At 41.7% G+C, this 18,400-nt stretch overlaps 1 protein-coding gene across 3 annotated transcripts in view; it reads right to left on the bottom strand.

Moving 5' to 3' along the window:
- ASXL3 (ASXL transcriptional regulator 3) overlaps nt 1-18,400 on the bottom strand; it is a 157,216-nt gene that overhangs the window by 97,783 nt on the left and 41,033 nt on the right. For 2 of the 3 annotated variants that reach the window (XM_056521811.1, XM_056521810.1), the window contains exon 2: nt 9,797-9,879. In XM_056521811.1, the coding sequence (XP_056377786.1) occupies nt 9,797-9,879 (83 nt within the window). Of the gene's footprint in view, nt 1-9,796; nt 9,880-13,672; nt 13,794-18,400 lie in introns of all 3 variants that reach the window. The other variant, XM_056521809.1, reaches the window with a different exon arrangement.

Genomic DNA, 18,400 nt, shown 5'->3' with positions numbered 1-18,400 from the left:
TACATGGTGCACTCTCCCTTCTGGGCCTTGTTTTGCGCCCCCAGAGCACTTTGCGCCCACATATGGGGTATCTCCGTACTCGGGAGAAATTGCATTACAAATTCAGAGGGTCTTTTTTCCCTTTTACCTCTTGTGAAAATGAAAAGTATAGGGCAACACCAGCATGTCAGTGTAAAAAAATTTTTTTTTTTTACACTAACATGCTGGTGTAGACCCCAACTTCACCTTTTCATAAGGGGTTAAAGAAGAAAAAGCCCCCCAAAATTTGTAAGGCAATTTCTCCCGAGTACGGCGATACCCCATATGTGTCCCAAAACTGTTGCCCTGAAATACGACAGGGCTCCAAAGTGAGAGCGCCATGCGCATTTGAGGCCTAAATTAGGGATTTGCATAGGGGTATTCTATGCCAATGATTCCCAAACAGGGTGCCTCCAGCTGTTGCAAAACTCCCAGCATGCCTGGACAGTCAATGGCTGTCCGGCAATACTGGGAGTTGTTATTTTGCAACAGCTGGAGGCTCTGTTTTGGAAACAGTAGCGTACCAGACGTTTTTCATTTTTTTGGGGAGGGGGGCTGTGTAGGGGTATGTGTATATATAGTGTTTTTTACTTTTTATTTTAGGTTAGTGTCAGTGTAGTGTAGTGTTTTTAGGGTACAGTCACATGGGCAGAGGTTCACAGCAAGTTTGCCGCTGGAAGTTTGAGCTGCTGCGCAAAATTTGCGCTATCTCAAACGTGCAGCACTCACTGTAAACCTCCGCCCATGTGAGTGTACCCTGTACATTCACATTGGGGGGAGGGGGCAAACATCCAGCTGTTGCAAACTCCGAGCATGCCCTTTGGCTGTCCGTGCATGCTGGGAGTTGTAGTTTTGCAACAGCTGGAGGCACACTGGTTTGGAAACACTAAGTAATAAACTTTCAAGTGTTTTGCAACCAAACTTAGTGTTTCCAAACCAGTGTGCCTCCAGCTGTTGCAAAACTACAACTCCCAGCATGCATGGTCTGTCAGTGCATGCTGGGAGTTATAGTTTTGCAACAATTTCAACAGCTGGAGGCACTGAGGTAGGAAACGGACAATGTTTCCCAACTAGTGTGCCTCCAGTTGTTGCAAAACTACAACTCCCAGCATGCCCAGAAGGATCAGATGTTGCCGAACTACAACTTCCAGCATGCTTGGGCAGTCTGGGCATGCTGGGAGTTGTAGTTTTGCAACATCTGGAAGAGCACAGATTGGAGACCATTATACAGTGGTCTCCAAACTGTGGACCTCCAGATGTTGCAAAACTACAACTCCCAGCATGCCCAGAAAGCCAAAGGCTGTCTGGGCATGCTGGGAGTTGCAGTTTTGAAACTCTCAGAGGCAGCGGTGAGATCTTACTGCTGCCAATGAAGATGCCGCACTGCTGCCGCACTGCTGCCGGAAACTCACCGCCGGGACGCAGCGCCGCCGGGACCGCCTGGAGGACGCCGCTCGCGCCGGCACCGCTTGGGACACCGCATGGCCTGGTAAGTGACGCCGGGGGATGGGTCAGGGACACTTAGCAGAGCGGTGTGTCCCGATCCCCGTGATCGGGACTCACACACCGCGCTGCTAAGTATTCTGATAGCGAAACGCTGCTATCAGCTAGTCAGATTTGACTAGCTGATAGCAGCGATCGCTGGGGTGGGGTGGGGGATGAAATCCCCCGTGGTCGCATGGTAAGATGGCTGACTATCAGTGATAGCCACCATCTTACCGGGCGCTGCGGGATGCCGCGAGTAGCGGCAAAAATGTTCATGACGTACCTGTATGTCATGGGTCGGGAACACCTTCCCACTCATGACGTACAGGTATGTCATAGGTCGGGAAGGGGTTAAATCAACTGGTGCCAGAAAGTCAAACAGATTTGTAAATTACTTCTAGTAAAAATTCTTAATCTAATCCTTCTCAGCTGCTGTATACTACAGAGGAAATTCTTTTCTTTTTGGATTTCTTTTCTGTCATGACCACAGTGCTCTCTGCTGACACCTCTGTCCATTTTAGGAACTGTCCAGTGCAACATATATTTGCTATGGGGATTTTTTCCTGCTCTGGACAGTTCCTGACATGGACAGAGGTGTCAGCAGGGAGCACTGTGGTCGTGACAGAAAAGAAATCCAAAAAGAAAAGAATTTCCTCTGTAGTATACAGCTGCTAATTAGTACTGGAAGGATTAAGATTTTTTTAATAGAAGTAATTTGCAAATCTGTTTAATTTTCTGGCACCAGTTGATTTAAAAAAAAAAAAAAAAAAGTTTTCCAATTTTATCCGGGTCTCTCGGACGCTTGTTGGAGATGTGGTTCGTCTGGTGGCACTGTGATTCACATTTGGTTGCGCTGCCCCCTGATGACTCCTGGGAACATACATTTCCCATTGATTTGCATGGGACTTTAAAAAAAAAACCCACCCCTGGCAAATGGGGGTGAGTAAGGGTTAAATCATCTATCCTATGTTTGTTGTTGACATATAAGTAACATGTGTGCCAAGTTTCATGGTAATATCTTTAGCCGTTTGAAAGTTTTTGTGGAACATACACCCATACATACACACACACGTTGAGTTGTTTATATATATATATTTTTTTTTATTATAATTTTTTTTTTTTTTTGCTACCTGACAGTGGCCATGCAATTTGCATTCAGTTCTCTCCGTGCTCTCGACTGTATTAGAAGCCCGCGATAAGCAGGATGGGGAAGTTAAAAAAAATGTTTTTCACCGGAGTACCCCTTTAACCCCTTAAGGACCCAGCCAATTTTCACTGTAGGACCCGGCCATTTTTTGAACATCTGACCACTTTCACTTTAAGCATTAATAACTCTGGGATGCTTTTACCTTTCATTCTGATTCCGAGAATGTTTTTTCATGACATATTCTACTTTATGTTAGTGGTAAAATTTTGTCGATTTTTGCATTTTTTTAACTTTGAAGCTCTCTGCTTATAAAAAAAATGAATATTCAAAATAAATTATATATTGATTCACATATACAACATGTCTACTTTATGATTGCATCATAAAGTTGACATGTTTTTACTTTTGGAAGACATCAGAGAGCTTCAAAGTATAGCAGCAATTTTCCACAAAATTTTAAAAATCGAAATTTTTCAGGGACCAGTTCTTGAAGTGGATTTGAAGGGCTTTTATATTCGAAATGCCCCACAAATGACCCCATTATAAAAACTGCACCCCTCAAAGTATTCAAAATGACATTCAAAAGGTTTGTTAACCCTTTAGGTGTTTCACAGGAATAGCAGCAAATTGAAGGAGAAAATTCAGAATCTTCATTTTTTACACTGGCATGTTCTTGTAGACCCATTTTTTTAATTTTTACAAGGAGTAAAAGAAGAGAAATCTTCCTAAAATGTGTAACCCAATTTCTCTCGAGTAAGGAAATACCTCATATGTGTATGTCAAGTGTTCGGCGGGTGCACTAGAGGGCTCAGAAGGGAAGGAGCGACAGAGGGATTTTGGAGAGTGAGTTTCGTTAAAGTTGTATGTGCAAATGATTTTCTTTTTTTTCCCACTAAAATTCGAGTTTTCCCCCAAATTTAAAATGGGTTAATAGGAGAAAATGCCCCCCAAAATGTGTAACCCCATCTCTTCTGAGAATGGAAACACCACATATGTGGAGGTCAAGTGCACTGCGGGCGCACTACAATGCTCAGAAGAGAAGGAGTCATATTTGGCTTTTGCAAATCAAATTTTGCTGAAATGGTTTTAGGGGGGCATGTCCCATTTAGGAAGCCCCTATGGTGCCAGGACAGAAAAAAAAAAAAAAAACACATGGCATACTATTTTGGAAACTACACCCCTCAAGGAACATAAGGGGTACAGTGAGCCTTAACACCCCACAGGTGTTTCACGACTTTTCGTTAAAGTTGGATGTGTAAATGATTTTTTTTTTTCTTCACTAAAATGCTAGTTTCCCCCCAAATTCTACATTTTTACAAGGGGTAATAGGAAAAAATGTCCACCAAAATTTGTAACCCCATCTCTTCTGAGTATGAAAACACCACATATGTGGATGTCAAGCGCTCTGTTGGCGCACTACAATGCTCAGAAGAGGAGTCCTATTTGGCTTTTGCAAATCTAATTTTGCTGAAATGGTTTTGGGGGGGCATGTCCCATTTAGGAAGCTTCTATGGTGCCAGGACAGCAAAAAAAAAAAAAAAAACATTGCATACTATTTTGGAAACTACACCCCTCAAGGAACATAACAAGGGGTACAGTGAGCCTTAACACCCCACTGGTGTTTCACTACTTTGGATGTGTAAATGAATTTTTTTTTATTTTTTTTGCTAAAATGCTGTTTTTCTCAAAATTTTACATTTTTACAAGGTGTAATAGAAGAAAATGTCCCCCAAAATGTGTAACCCCATCGCTTCTGAGTATGGAAGTACCCCATGTGTGGATGTCAAGGGCTCTCCTGGCGCACTACAATGCTCAGAAGAGAAGGAGTCACATTTTGCTGAAATGGGGGGGCATGTCACATTTAGTGCCAGAACAGCAAAAAAAAAAAAAAAAAATCATTGTAAATACATTTCTTTGGAGTAAGGACATACCTCATATCTGGGCGTAGATCGGCTCTGCTCACTGGTCACGGAGGAACAGGAGGGCAGTCAGGGGCCTGGAGCTTTTATACAGCTGCCTATGGAGCCAGAACAGTGGGACTCCCCCTCAAGGGGCATTATATGGGGTACACTAATAACTAACAAGGGGTACAGTGGGACATAAAATTATAAAACAGGTTATGTTCCCAGAATGATAACCCAGAGCATAGCCAAAACTAAAAGATATGCCCACCCCAAACCCTATGCTATGAATCATCATTCTGGGAATGTGACGTGTGTGGCCGTCCATAACCTGTTGCCTCAAATGCGCACCCGCTCAGGTGGAGAGAGAGCGCTGCGCATTTGAGGCAACAGAAAAAGTCCCCGATGATAGTGACTCACTGACCCATGACCCATTTTTTTTTATGAAATAGCTTTTTTGGGCAATTTAGTGGTTTTATGGGGTTAAAATTTGGAATGTACTCTGGACTTGGTACATTGGGGTCAAATTATGGAAAATTTAAATGAAGAGGGAAAATTTAGTACTGCATGGAAGTGTGATACTCCATGAAGCAGTCCTTAATGCAGAGGCCCGGATGATCGGGGCAAGTGTCACACTGAGTGGTGGTGTCCTTCTGTATCCCCCTCCTGTTACACACACTGCATTTTTCTGGGATCGTCCCTTCTTTCCAGTGTGGGGGACCTAACCTGGAAAGTGCTGGCCGGGGACGATCCTGGCACCTATTACTCCAGTTCCTTGGGAAGTCCGGACTGCTCTTTCCCGGTCAGCAAAGATCAGGACCTTTAGGACAGTACAAAAGAGTTGTACATGGCAACCTGTACCAAGTAGAGCGCAACTTTTTTGTACCATACACGTGTTTTCCGCATGGCCATGTATGGCTTTAGGACTTGATCTGAGAGATCAACTTCCCCCATATACTGATTGTAGTCCCGAATACAATCAGGCTTGAGGACCGTTGTTGTGGTACCTCGCACAGGGACAGGTGAGCTGCCGTTACCATGAATAGTGGTCAGCATAAGGACATCCCTCTTATCCTTATACTTGACCAGCAACAGGTTTTCATAGGTAAGGGCACGGGACTCACCCTTGGGAATAGGTGTCTGGATCAAATTTAGAGGGAGGCCTCTCTGGTTTCTCAGCACGGTCCCACAAGCGGACGTGGATCTGGCGGCAAGGGATGTGAAGAGAGGGATGCTGGTATAAAAGTTGTCCACGTACACGTGGTAACCCTTATCCAGCAATGGGTACATAAGGTCCCAAACGATTTTCCCGCTAACACCCAGAGTGGGGGAACAATCTGGGGGTTCAATACGGGAATCTCGTCCCTCGTACACTCTAAACTTGAGAGTGTACCCGGAGGTACTCTCACAAAGTTTATATAGCTTCACGCCATACCGCGCCCACTTCTAGGGAATATACTGGCGGAAGATGAGTCTCCCCTTAAAACTGATAAGAGACTCATCAACCGAGAGCTCCCTAAGCGTTACGTAGGCCTCCAAAAATTTGGCCCCAAAGTGATCGATGACCGGCCTCACTTTGTAAAGCCGGTCATGGGCGGGATCACCTCGGGTGGACATGCCTATTTATCTGCATAATGAAGGCCATGGCCATACTGTACAGCGGGGTCTGGTATAGGATGTCCCCGCTCCAGTACTGCCTGACACTGGGCTTTTTGACCAGGCCCATATGCAGCAAGAGGCCCCAAAATATCCTAATTTCTGCTGCACTGACGGCGTACCATTCATTGGACCTGGCCAAAAAAGAATCTGGGTGGTGGGCGATGAACTGCCTGGCGTACAGATTCGTCTGCTCCACCATTAGATTGACCAGGCTGTCACTGAAAAAATAACTGAAATAGTCAAATTCAGTGAACCCAGCCGTGTCAATCCGGATTCCGGAGTCGCCAACAAACTCCGGAACCCGTGGCTGATAACCCTCTGGGGTCTCCAGACAGGTTCATCGGAAGGGAGCTCCGGTAAATTTGCCTGGGGGGGGGTCGGACTCCTAGTACGAGCGGCATCACCACTCGCACTAGTGCCAGCCACTGGGGCACTTTCATAGGGGGTGCGTGGCCTCGCCTGGCAGCGTCTCCGCCGCCTTCTGGGGGGCTCATCATCACTACTAGATGATGAGGAGGACAAGGAAGAACACCGGAATGTTGGATCTTCCTCGTCCTCACTGGCAGATTCGGAGGCAAGAAAAGCGTATGCCTCCGCTACCGAAAATGCCCGGCGAGCCATTGCCTTTTATCTACAGTGGGGGGGGGGGGGGGTTGAGTGTGTAGTGAGTGCCTGGTGTAACTATGTATAACGGTGTGTGATTAGTAATCACACACCGTTATGTGAGCAAAAAACAAACAAACGCTGCGGCCCAAAAAAACAAGGGGGGGGGGGGGGCAAATCTCAGCGCCCTGAACCCCTAATAGTTATTTCCAATAGATTCCCCTTTGGGAATCCAAAAGAACCCTAATTTCCCATACACTACTTATTGTGATTAAAATTCCCATAAGCTTTATTAGTTTCTACACTTATTATATTAAAATCAGACAGCGCTGTTTGCTCCAAATTTTCTTTTTGATTATTAAATTTACAGAGCAGACTTCACTGCTAATTTCCTCCTTGCTTGTGAGTGCAGCTATCCTGTATGCCTGCAGGTCATACAGGGTTGATACTTAGGAGCAGAAGCGCTGCCATGTTTAAAATATCCACTCTGCCCCCCTCAACATGTTTCGCTACGACGTAGCGTTATCAAGAGGTAGCGGGCAGCTCTCCTGAGGGGGTGGCGAAATCGCCACCTCCCCATAGATACAGTAGGTGATAGGGGGTGTATTCTACACCCCCGATCACCTTGTATCTCCGGGTCATCGGGTCACACGTGACCCGTAAGACCCGGAATTGCGCATATCGCAAGTGCAATTTCACTTGCGATTTGCGCCGATCGCCGACATGGGGTGGTCTGATGACCCCCCTCAGCATTTGCGCGGGGTGCCTGCTGATTGATATCAGCAGTCACCCCAGTCCGATCCATGCCTGGCGCGCGGCAAGGACCGGAATTCCCACGGGCGTACCTGTACGCCCTGGGTCCTTAAGACCCAGGAACAGAAGGCGTATGCATACGCCCTAGGTCCTGTACGGGTTAACAATCCAACTCATTTCTTTCGATTTTCCCATCTAGGAATAATAGCAGTACAGTTTTCCAGAAGAATTATTCCGTATGTGAAGCCACTTCCCGTCAGCTGTACATCCCATCACACAGCTCGGAGTCTTCATTGTGCATTACTGACAGTGAGATTTGCATTGTAAGATTTAATGACTGTAGAACTAGCTAATTAAAATCTGCTGGTCCTGGCGCATTCTCACAACCATAGCTCACAGAAGATCGGGAGTTGTATTAAAATTTATAGATACAGAAAGGAAGTCCCTACACAGCAGGAGTTTAAAGCAGATTATCCATCATTACCAATATGCTACTAATTTTACTGACATTTACATTATCCCCATTGGACCTCAGCTGCCGATTCTAGTATTTGTAAACTAACTAGTAGATTGTTTAAAGCATGTCGTCGGAGAAATATGTAGAGGGCAGGCCTGCGGGACAATGCAGTACACACAGTTTAAGAAAAAAATTTATGTTTTCATACATATTCCTATAAGGTAAAGCAGAAGTGTCTGTGGGTTCTCAGAATTACGAGGTGAAAACTCAACCAGCATTGAGCATTCTATTTTAACCCCATTCCATACTGTGACATACATGGATGCAGGTCCTTTACAGTGACAAAAAGTGAGAAATAACGGATACTCTTTAAAAAAAAAAAAAAAAAAAAATTAGATTTTTTTTTAATAAACTAAAATATAAATAAATTATTCCATTCAGATCTTCTGATTTAAAATGAAGATCTTATATTACAATAAATAGGCAAATTAATCCTGTAACCAGGCACTGCAAGTGTGTATGTAACTTTATAAATCACTTAAACAGCCACGTATGGTAAAAGTAGCGGTCAATAGCACAGGTCAGCGTGGTGCTCAATTGTCTATAATAGTACAATAATTAGCAAAAAGTTCAAGATAGAGACAAGTCAACCGTTATTGAAAGAGCTTTATTGTCCGTTCAGTCATTACAAGTCATAAGGTACTCAATGGCAATGGTGGCATTCGAACCCACGCCTCCGAAGAGACTGGAGCCTTAATCCAGCACCTTAGACTGCTGGGCTGAGACAAGGCCACTCACCAAAGCTGACGTCTGTAAAGCAGTGGTTTATTGGATTATGCTTGAGCAGAAATCACAAGTCCATGCTGACACGCTATCGTGAAGGCGAGGGAGAGAGGACCAGGTGCGGTGACAAGGCAACGCCCGTTTCACATCAAATGATGCTTCTTCAGGCCTCTGGAGGCCGGAAGAAGCATCATTTGATGTGAAACGGACGTTGCCTTGTCCCCGCACCTGTTTGTACCAATTGTAACCGTCCGCTCAGCTTCTTTTGCTCTAAAACATAATACCTCAATATGACAGGCAAGACTCTCAGCAACTAGACATTTATGGCTTATTGTAGAAATTTGCTTTCAATGGAAAACCCTTTGAGGTCAATGGGACTAGTCCAAACACACTTTTTCAGTAATTTTTCCAATGAAACATAAGATAAAGGAAAAGTTAGGGGGGAAAAAAAGGATTGCTTGTGATGGGATGTGAAAAGTTAATGTATTTTCATGAGTTACTGAATCTATTACAATGTGATTGTTGCATAAAAATGTAATATTGTGCCAGTGAAGGAATGCTGGGAATTTTAGTTTTGCAAGAATATAGAGCCAAAGTTCGGAGCTCACTGAATTAAATAGAAGTAGAAAAGGAAGTCGTATTTCTTTAGGTATAAAATTATCTCCTAAAAGCATAAAAGTATAATAAAAAGTATTCCTAGAGGTGCTATAGCAATTCTTGCAGCTTGGCTTGCTCATTGTTTAGTCACGATCATTGTCCAGCTACCATTAATAACACAATATGCTAATTTCCTGAGAGCGTGTAACATGAGCCGACAAGAATAAGCACCATGTGCAGTCGTACAGGAATTTTTCTCATGTGCTGCACAGCGTCCTGATGTCCATGGCAGCCACCCAACTTTTCCATTCTGATAATATTCAGCTCCCTGCGGCTTCACATAACATACATTTTACCTACCTAATAGCATACAAAATAAAGTGGTGTACAAACCTGGTTTCTTTTAACCCTTCTTTCTGGATGACTTCCAAAATTTGCTTTGCGGTCATCGGTGAATTGGGATGTTTTTCTAAAGCCTGGAAAGAAAGACAATGATTTCATGTAATACAAGTAGTACATTGTCATGGTACATTAAAATACTTTTAAAAGTATCTCCCTAAGATTATAGATATTTTAAAGAGGACCTGTCACCAAACTAAAAACTTTTAATATAATGTACCTTATGTAATTAAGACACTTATAAGACACTTTGCTATTTACTTGCTGTTAAAATTCTCAACCTTTATAGGTTTTTAATATGATTGAAAAGGCACAGCTCTTGCAGGCTTCAGTGAAGTTGCGCCTGCTGGGGAACGCCCACTTTCTCCTGCCGGGAGCTCACACAATGTGAGCAAGGGGAAAGGTATGATACACAGGTTTTTAAAGCTCAGATTTTTTTTTTTAAAGGCAGGAGGGGTATTAGGAGTAGTTAGGGAATATAATCGGAGTTAGTTTAGAAAATATGGTTTGATGACAGGTACTCTTAAAGGTTTATTGGTTCCCCCATTAAATGGTCACTGCTGTTTCAAACAACTTTCCTTGACCACAAGGAGTCTCACTTTCCTGAAATTGCTGTCCACTCTCCCCCCCCCCAAAGCCTCTGGCAAATAAAAGTCCCACTATGAAAAAAAAAATAGTAAAAGGTGTATATTGCTTTTAAAGGGAACCAATTATGAGGTTTCACCATATATAACACATGGCAACTCGTTATATATGGTAAAATATTCTTCCTCAGGGATGGTGGGGATATAAAAACTGAAATTGAACAAAAAGTTACTTAAATGTCACATGCATCAAAAAATTGCACCCCTGAAAATTTCGATTTGTTCTAAACTAAACAAGTCCTCAGACAGCTATGCTATAATTAATTATAAAAAATAAATAAAAAATATGACTGTTGTGACAAAATTACTCGGTTCTCCTAGAAGAGTAGAACAAATTGTGTAGGGATTTCTAGAAAGTCTTATAGACTTCTAGAAACCCGTACATCACTTAGACTGCTCTCCGAGGAAAGCTGAGCAGTACCAAGTAGAAACAACTCATACACTACGTCAATGGAAAAATGAAAACGTAGAAGGCATAGCAACCAATCAGATTGCTTATTTCATTTCTCAGAGGCCTTTTTTTTATGAAAGAGGAGATCTGATTGGTTGCTATGGGCAACTCAGCAACTATTATTCTGGACAGGTTTTGATAAATCACCCCCCCCCCCCCACTGTGTTAAAAATCAGAGAAGCAGGCCTAGTCACATGCCAAGTTATTTATAGCCCAAAATCCCACAGTTTATTAGACCCCAGGGATGGATTCCTAGGGATTCAGTGTCGATAATGATGTTTTGGGACCTAGCGTTGCCAACACTTAACCAATAGCAAAGCACATATATTTAGCACAATCGTATTTACAGCATACCCATGTCTTGGTCCCAGCCATACAGTAATGCATCACCCCAATTATAGCTGAAATCAAGAAAGTTCTTGATCATTCTAGCTAAGCCACCCTAAAGGGTGGCTTTTCCAAAATGGGGTTCACACTGTACTGGTACTTCTAGGGATCTGAATAAGGGACATGTTGCCAAAAAACCATTCCATCAAAGTCAGCATTACAAAAGACATGGAGCCCTGCATTGTGCCCAAACAGTAATTTACATGCACACATATAGCATTGCTTTACCCATCAGAACCCACTTAATTTATGAAGTAAGTATCGCTGGCGGCACAAGCTGGGCACAACATATTGAACTCATCAGTGAAAAGAAAGGTGCTGGCTACAGGGAGGCCTGTGTCGTGGGCCCTAACGGGAAATATTTCTGTTTAAGTAGTGCACCAAAAAGGGATGTGGACACTTAAAGGCCATTCATGCTCCAGTAAGAATTCTGGGAAGAAGGATATGCAAAGCAGCTCTCTTGTATCACCTACAACACAGACCTCTCTGCAGCCAGCCAGCACCCTGCTCTGTCCTGACAAGGGGCAAGAACCCCAAAACAGCTGTCTACAGATGGGTCACTTATTCTGGCAAAGTTTTCTGGGGTGGCTTATTAAATCCCCAGTCTCGTTCTGAGGCTTCTTAAAGAAGCACAAATGTTGGCTTGAAGGGAAAGCAACCTTCAAAAAGTGGCACAACAGAGCTGTATTGTATATCGTTCTTACCAAAATTCCCAGTGGAGCATGAATTACCAATAAGTTTCCATACATCTTTCTGATGCTCTCCTTAAAGGGGTATTCCGGCTTTATACATCGCAGGGGTCCCACTGCTGGGGACCACCACAATCTCGGTGCAGCCCCCGGCATTCTGTGCCGGGCACTGCCTCCGAGTCGGGTACGTGACGTCACTGCTGTCAAGAGATGGGGATGTGACATCACAGCTGTCACACCCCTTCCCATAGACATGAATAGAGGGGCATGGCGGGAAGTCACTAGGGGTCGTGGCCGTGAAAATATTTATTTGCATCTATTAAAATGAAAGATCTGCAAAAAATAAAATGTTTACATTTCACCTTCTAAAAGGATTAAAAAACGTTTCCTAAATATGACTCCTGAATATTTTGAGGGGTGCAGTATTTTTTATTTTTTTTATTGGGGTTTATTTATGGACTTCTTAAATTCACCTTAGAACGGAATAGATCAGTAAAAGAAAAGAAAAACAAAACTTATTTTGGACATTTTCTGGAATAATATATAGATATAACTGCTTAAAACTTAAAAGTTCTCTACCATACTAAAAGTAAAAAGGACACATAAAAGAAGTCAACATAATGTAGATATGTCATAAATGTACCTTACTAACTATTTTGTGTGTTATAACTATTGGCCTTAAAGCTCAGATATATTCAAGTATTTATAACGGCAAATTTTTCCAGTTTTATGTTTTATTTTTAATAAATAAACACAGAATGTTTTGCCCAAAATTACATTACATTGTAAATATATCAAAACAGCAGTAAGGACAGCAAAGTATCAAATGGCATCAATGTACTGTAGAATGTTTCATAGGGTACAAAAATGCTGTAGGCACTGCCAACTTCTTATCATCCAGAAGTTTCAGAAGTGGTTCAGCCATCTCTGTGTGCCACCGAGTCCTGAAGGCGCCATTAAAACCCGACGTCCTTACCGCTGTGACTTTTTACCATTTTATCAAACACAGAATCAAAATTCAAACCTTCAGGAGTCCTTGAAGAATGGGTCTGATGTAGACAACCTGTGGCTTTACTATGTGTTTTTTATCCGTATAGCAATTAATAGAGAAACATATTTGATTTAACATATTTCACCTGATATTGCTATGACAAAAAATAAAAAATAAAATAACACTGCATAGAGTCCTACCAAGCGGAACCAGTATTTGACAGCATGTGAAAATACATCCTTCAGCTATGTTCACACATTGTATTTTGGGTTTGTTTTTTTTGAGCCGAAAAACAGCCAAAAATACAAACTAAATTGCCTGTGGTCTGTTTAGCATCTGTTTTTCGAGGCTCATAAAAAGCCTAAAAAACTGTGTGAACGGCTCATAATACCTGGTTCACTCTTTTATGCCTGCATTAGGCTAAGTTCACATTGCCGTTTGCATCCGTCCTGTTCAGGGACAGTTTTTCCTTGCGCAGAACAGACCCTGAAACAGGTCGAACTGCAACGAACACTGCTGGGTCCCAACGCATCCCATTCAACTGAAGAGAGTCCAGTCCGTTGGGGATCCGGTAGTTTACTGGAGAAAAAAAAAAATCTGCATCCACAATTTTCTTTTCTCCGCTAAACTCCCGTCATTTCAACAGAATTTCCAACAGAGCTCCATTTAGCGGAGCCCATGGGCAAGGTGAAAGAGGTCTTATCTCACCGTGCTGCACTGTGCTGGAGAAACCACTCCCTGCCTGATATCTTCAGTAATAAAGCTCTTTTCACGCCATGTTTTTGGCATCCAAAGATTTTGTTTTTTCTAGTAGCTGGATCTCCCTTCACTGCAGGTAAAACATAAGTGTAAAAAAAAGTAAAAAACATTTTTAGATAGAGCCATCATATCCACAACAAACATCATCCTGAACTGTCTGTTGCCTTAAACGTTATGAAGAAATTTAAGATAAAATAAGACTGAAAGTGATGCATCAAGTTTTTTGCTGTGTGGAACAGCGCGAAAGGTGTACATTACCCTATCTAGCATTAAAAAAAGCAATGGAAGCTATAGATTTCTTACACAAATCGAAATAAATAACATAAGAACATAAATGTATGTATAATATTTCAAATGTAATTTTTTCCAGCTTGAATTCCAGTTTGAGCATGACAATATTTATCAGAACAGATTTTGTTCCGTGGTGCTCACCAAATAAGAGCAGACCAGTTCTGGGTCAGATTCAACCAAACACTAGAAATGTAAGGAGTTTGTAGGTTTTCCTAGATGCTGCAGATTTCACGTTGTTGAATCAATACTAATAAATAGGTGAACACAGCTTTAACTCTGCAGCATCAAACCTGCACACTTGAAAATACATGCGTATTCTTGCTGTAGATCTGCTGCAGATTTTGCTGTTCATTGACTTCAATGGGTAGCAAAATCTGCAGCAGAAAATACGCATGTGTGAATGTACCCTTTGGGTACATTTAAATGGGCGGATTACCTGCAAGTTTCCCATTGAAGTTTTCTGCATTTTTGCAACAAAAAAAAGTCTGCTGCAGCTCAAACCCAAAGCGGAAAACTGCCAAGTAGTCTTCCCATGTGAAAGTACCCAAAGGTTACATTCGCACTACGAAATATCTCCGGAAAGACATTCAGTCTGCAGCAGGCATCCATTGGCACTAGGACCATGCAGACTTGAGCCATCACCATTGATGCCAATGTCAACAGCTGGAGGCACCCTGGTCAGAAACAATGTTTCAATGGGTGGGGCGCCTGATGTGTGGGAGGGAGAAAAGTGACCCTACACTTACAAACAAAGAATGATAGGATTTGTAGTTTAAGGGAACAAACTCCAAAATAGCCAGTTCACAAAAAGATAACCATAGCCATTTAGCCCTAAGACAAGCACGGATCCTTCCTAAGCATGTCTATTAGTGTCTGGCAGGTACGTACCAAAATCCCCTTATGGTGGATAACCCATTTAAAGGGGTACTCAACCCCTAGACATTTTCTCTCCTCTCCTATTCTGATGTCACAGCCACGCCCCTCAATGCAAGTCTATGGGAGGGGGCGTGGCCCTGACGTGACGAGCCTCTGGCGCTGCAGTCAGCGCCGCATCGCTGGTCATCTGGCACGGAGCAAAGTTTGTTCCATGCACCGGATGTCTGGGGAGCTGCAGCAGAGATCACAGGGGGGTCTCGTGGTGGGACCCCCACAATCAGACATCTTCTCCCCTATCCTTTGGATAGGGGATAAAGGGGTACTCCGCCCCTAGACATCTTAAGCACAGAGTGAAGATTCAGCCACACCTCCTGAGACAGCAGAGGATAATGCACTGTTACAGTGGAGAAGGAGAAGGAGGGGAGCTGCTGGGACAACCTCACACCAAAAATAAAAGGACACAACTTCCTGTCACTGCTATTTCAAGCAATAAAATGCTGGACTGAGGACTAAACTGAAAAATGTATCAAACATTGCACAACTTTATCAAGTCAAAAAGCATAAACTGTCTGGCATTCATCCATTAGTTTTCTCTTTAAAAAATCCATATTTATACACAGAGAAGGAAAAGCTGTAAGGTCTTCCAAGGGGCCTGGGCACCACAGCAACTTACAACAATTTTAAGGATTCTAACCATGTCCAAATTATATCAGTTACTAGATTATATCAATACTATGAAAAAAGGAAAAAACGAGGAGCGGACACACCTGTCACTTCTAACCCCAATTGCAGATACACGTTGCCGGTGCACTTACTTCACCGAGGGGAGCTGGGTCCGTATTGCTCCCCTCGTGCCGGTTCACTTGTAAGTCCACCTGGACAGCAAAGACTGTCGATATTTCTTTTGTGCTTCTCTTCGACTCTGAAGGCTCATATAGACTGCGGACACTTCTTAAAGGTACATCATTTATTAGAACAATAAAAAAAAAAAAAACTAGATACATCCAGCGAGTTGCGGAGTTGCCTCCTTTCTCAGGGAATGACTAGTAGTAATTCTATCCTGCTTTTTATATCCCGCCCTACTTCTTCCCCCGTAACTAATTACAAAGAGCAAGTTCCACACATCTTATACTTAAAATTCTAAAATATATAATATAAAATTGACCCAAATAATAAATCAAACAAAAAATCATACACGCTCCAGCATCTCATTAAAACCTTTTGGAGATAATGTATCCAATTTGAATATATAAAAACTTTCCCTTTTGCATAATGTTGAAAAACATCTAAGCCCCTTTTCTATCTGTTCAATTGGGGTAACCCTTTAGTAACTCCGGGTTTGCATTGTATGCTATAGCAAAATGTCTGGACACACTATGTTTAGGGTATCTATGCCGGATAGATACCCGAAAAAAAATAAATCCTAACTAAATGTATAGGGTTTAAAATTAGTTTAGAAGGTTGGAAGTCTCTAGAAAGAGCAGAAAAATATTACTGCATGAAAAAACTAAATAAAATAAAAAGAGACTTTAATTTTATAAATGTAGATTTCACAAGAGATTTAGCACAGTCAGATCACCAAGAAAATATAGGGGTGAAAAAGGTTAATGCTCCCTATAAAATTCTGCACAATAATAAAGAACTTCATTACAAACAGTACAAACACCAACCATTTTCAAAACAAAAAAAATTCATCAATATTTATCAATATCCCAGTCACAAAAGTAGGGACCAAACCGTCTAATAGTACAATTGCAACTACTGAACCCAATTCAGTTATACAGTTCACTAGGATTTTTTATAATAGCAAGATTCCTCCTCCTTCTCCGCAACATTATTATGACAAACGACAACATATGAATAAGAAGAACGAATTTTCATTTTCCACATATAAATCATCCACTCCATCCTTTCCCAATAATTTCATGCCTCCCACTGTAACTGTAGAACAGGGAAAATAATTTTTCCCTGTGGAAGTAATAGAAGAAGAATTGCTTAAAATAGAAGATCATACTCAGGACGGAGTCATTTTAGGAGAAATCGCAGTAGGATCCATAGATAGTTTGAACATGTCCCATACGGAGATTGCTCCCGTACAAACACCGTCTCCTACATCACCGTTTTTTAGGACTTCCTCAAGCCCTATCAGAACCGCATTTGAATTATCCAAAAAATTCTCCAAGAATGGGGAACTCCAGTCCCCACATGTCCACTATCCAAAAAATAGAAGAGATCCATCATATTTTGACCAGTCCGAAAAAAGTGACAGATTTTTTTTTACAAGGATAGGGAGTAAAAATAACAGGAAGAGATCGATTGTGGAGGAAGAAGAAGGCGGCGAAAAAGAGGAGGAAAACGCATGCAAAAGAAAAAAAGAAACATAGAAAAAGAAATGCCATATCCAGATGAAGATTGTTTAAAAAGGGGTGGAGTGTTTAATTTGTCGTCACACAGTTACGTGGGATGAATTAAAAGTGTTTCAGAGAGGTTTATCATATTGTCCAATGGCCGACATGAACTTATTTGAGGTGCATAAGGACCTGAATGAGTTCATTAGAAAGCTTACTCTGAAGCGTTTTTTTCCAGATAAAAAATAAGAAAGAAATTTTACCTGTATATTCAACTGAATTGCAAAATAAAAGCATACACACAATTTTTGAAGAACCAGAAAATTTGGTAGATATTCTCCTGAACAGCCCCATTCCCTCTGGTTTAAAAAATCCATCTAATTTTTATCCAACTCAGAACCGTGGGAATTTTCTTGAAACCTTCTATGAACTCGTATTAAATGATTTGAGAGAATTAGATAGAAGGAATAATAAAAAGAAGGATGATAAATACAATAATCTTACAAAAAAAAGAAAAAAATGCTTTAAAAGCGTTGAGAGAAAACCAGGAAATTATTTTTTAAAAAAGCAGGTGGGGGGACGGTTCTTATGAATAAGGAATATTACCTACAAGAAAGCTATAAAATACTCTAATGATGAGAATTATTATAGAAAAATAAAAGAGGACCCTACTGATGTTTTTAAAAAACAACTTAATGTATTGATATCGAGAGGTTTTGTCACAGGGCTGTGGAGTCGGAGTCGAGGTGTCGGACGAAATTTTGGGTACCTTGAATCGGAGTCGGCAAACAATGCACCGACTCCGACTAAATTTAGATTGGAGTAAAAAAAAAAAATAAAAAAAAAGCAAGTTTAAATGTCCCAATTCCCAAAAAGTTATAATTAATGACTTCTCTACTTTAAGAATAAAGACCAATGCATGCAGTGCCTCACGTAACCGCAAAACGAACACGTTAAGTGACCGTGAAGAAGCTTTTCATGTGCTTTACTATATGTCACACAACGCACAATTAGGAGCGGCAATACTTATACTTTCCATAGTGTTGTGTTCTGCTGTTACAGGGAACCCATGGGTAACCTAGGCTCAATGATAAGGGATTAAGGAAATATGTGTTTTGCAGGACTAGAGACACTTGTAAAAGTGAAGTGAATGGAGGGTCAA

Source organism: Hyla sarda, chromosome 5 (assembly GCF_029499605.1).
Source record: "Hyla sarda isolate aHylSar1 chromosome 5, aHylSar1.hap1, whole genome shotgun sequence".
NCBI classification, from domain to species: Eukaryota; Metazoa; Chordata; class Amphibia; order Anura; family Hylidae; genus Hyla; species Hyla sarda.
This window is presented reverse-complemented; position numbering and strand designations above follow the sequence as displayed.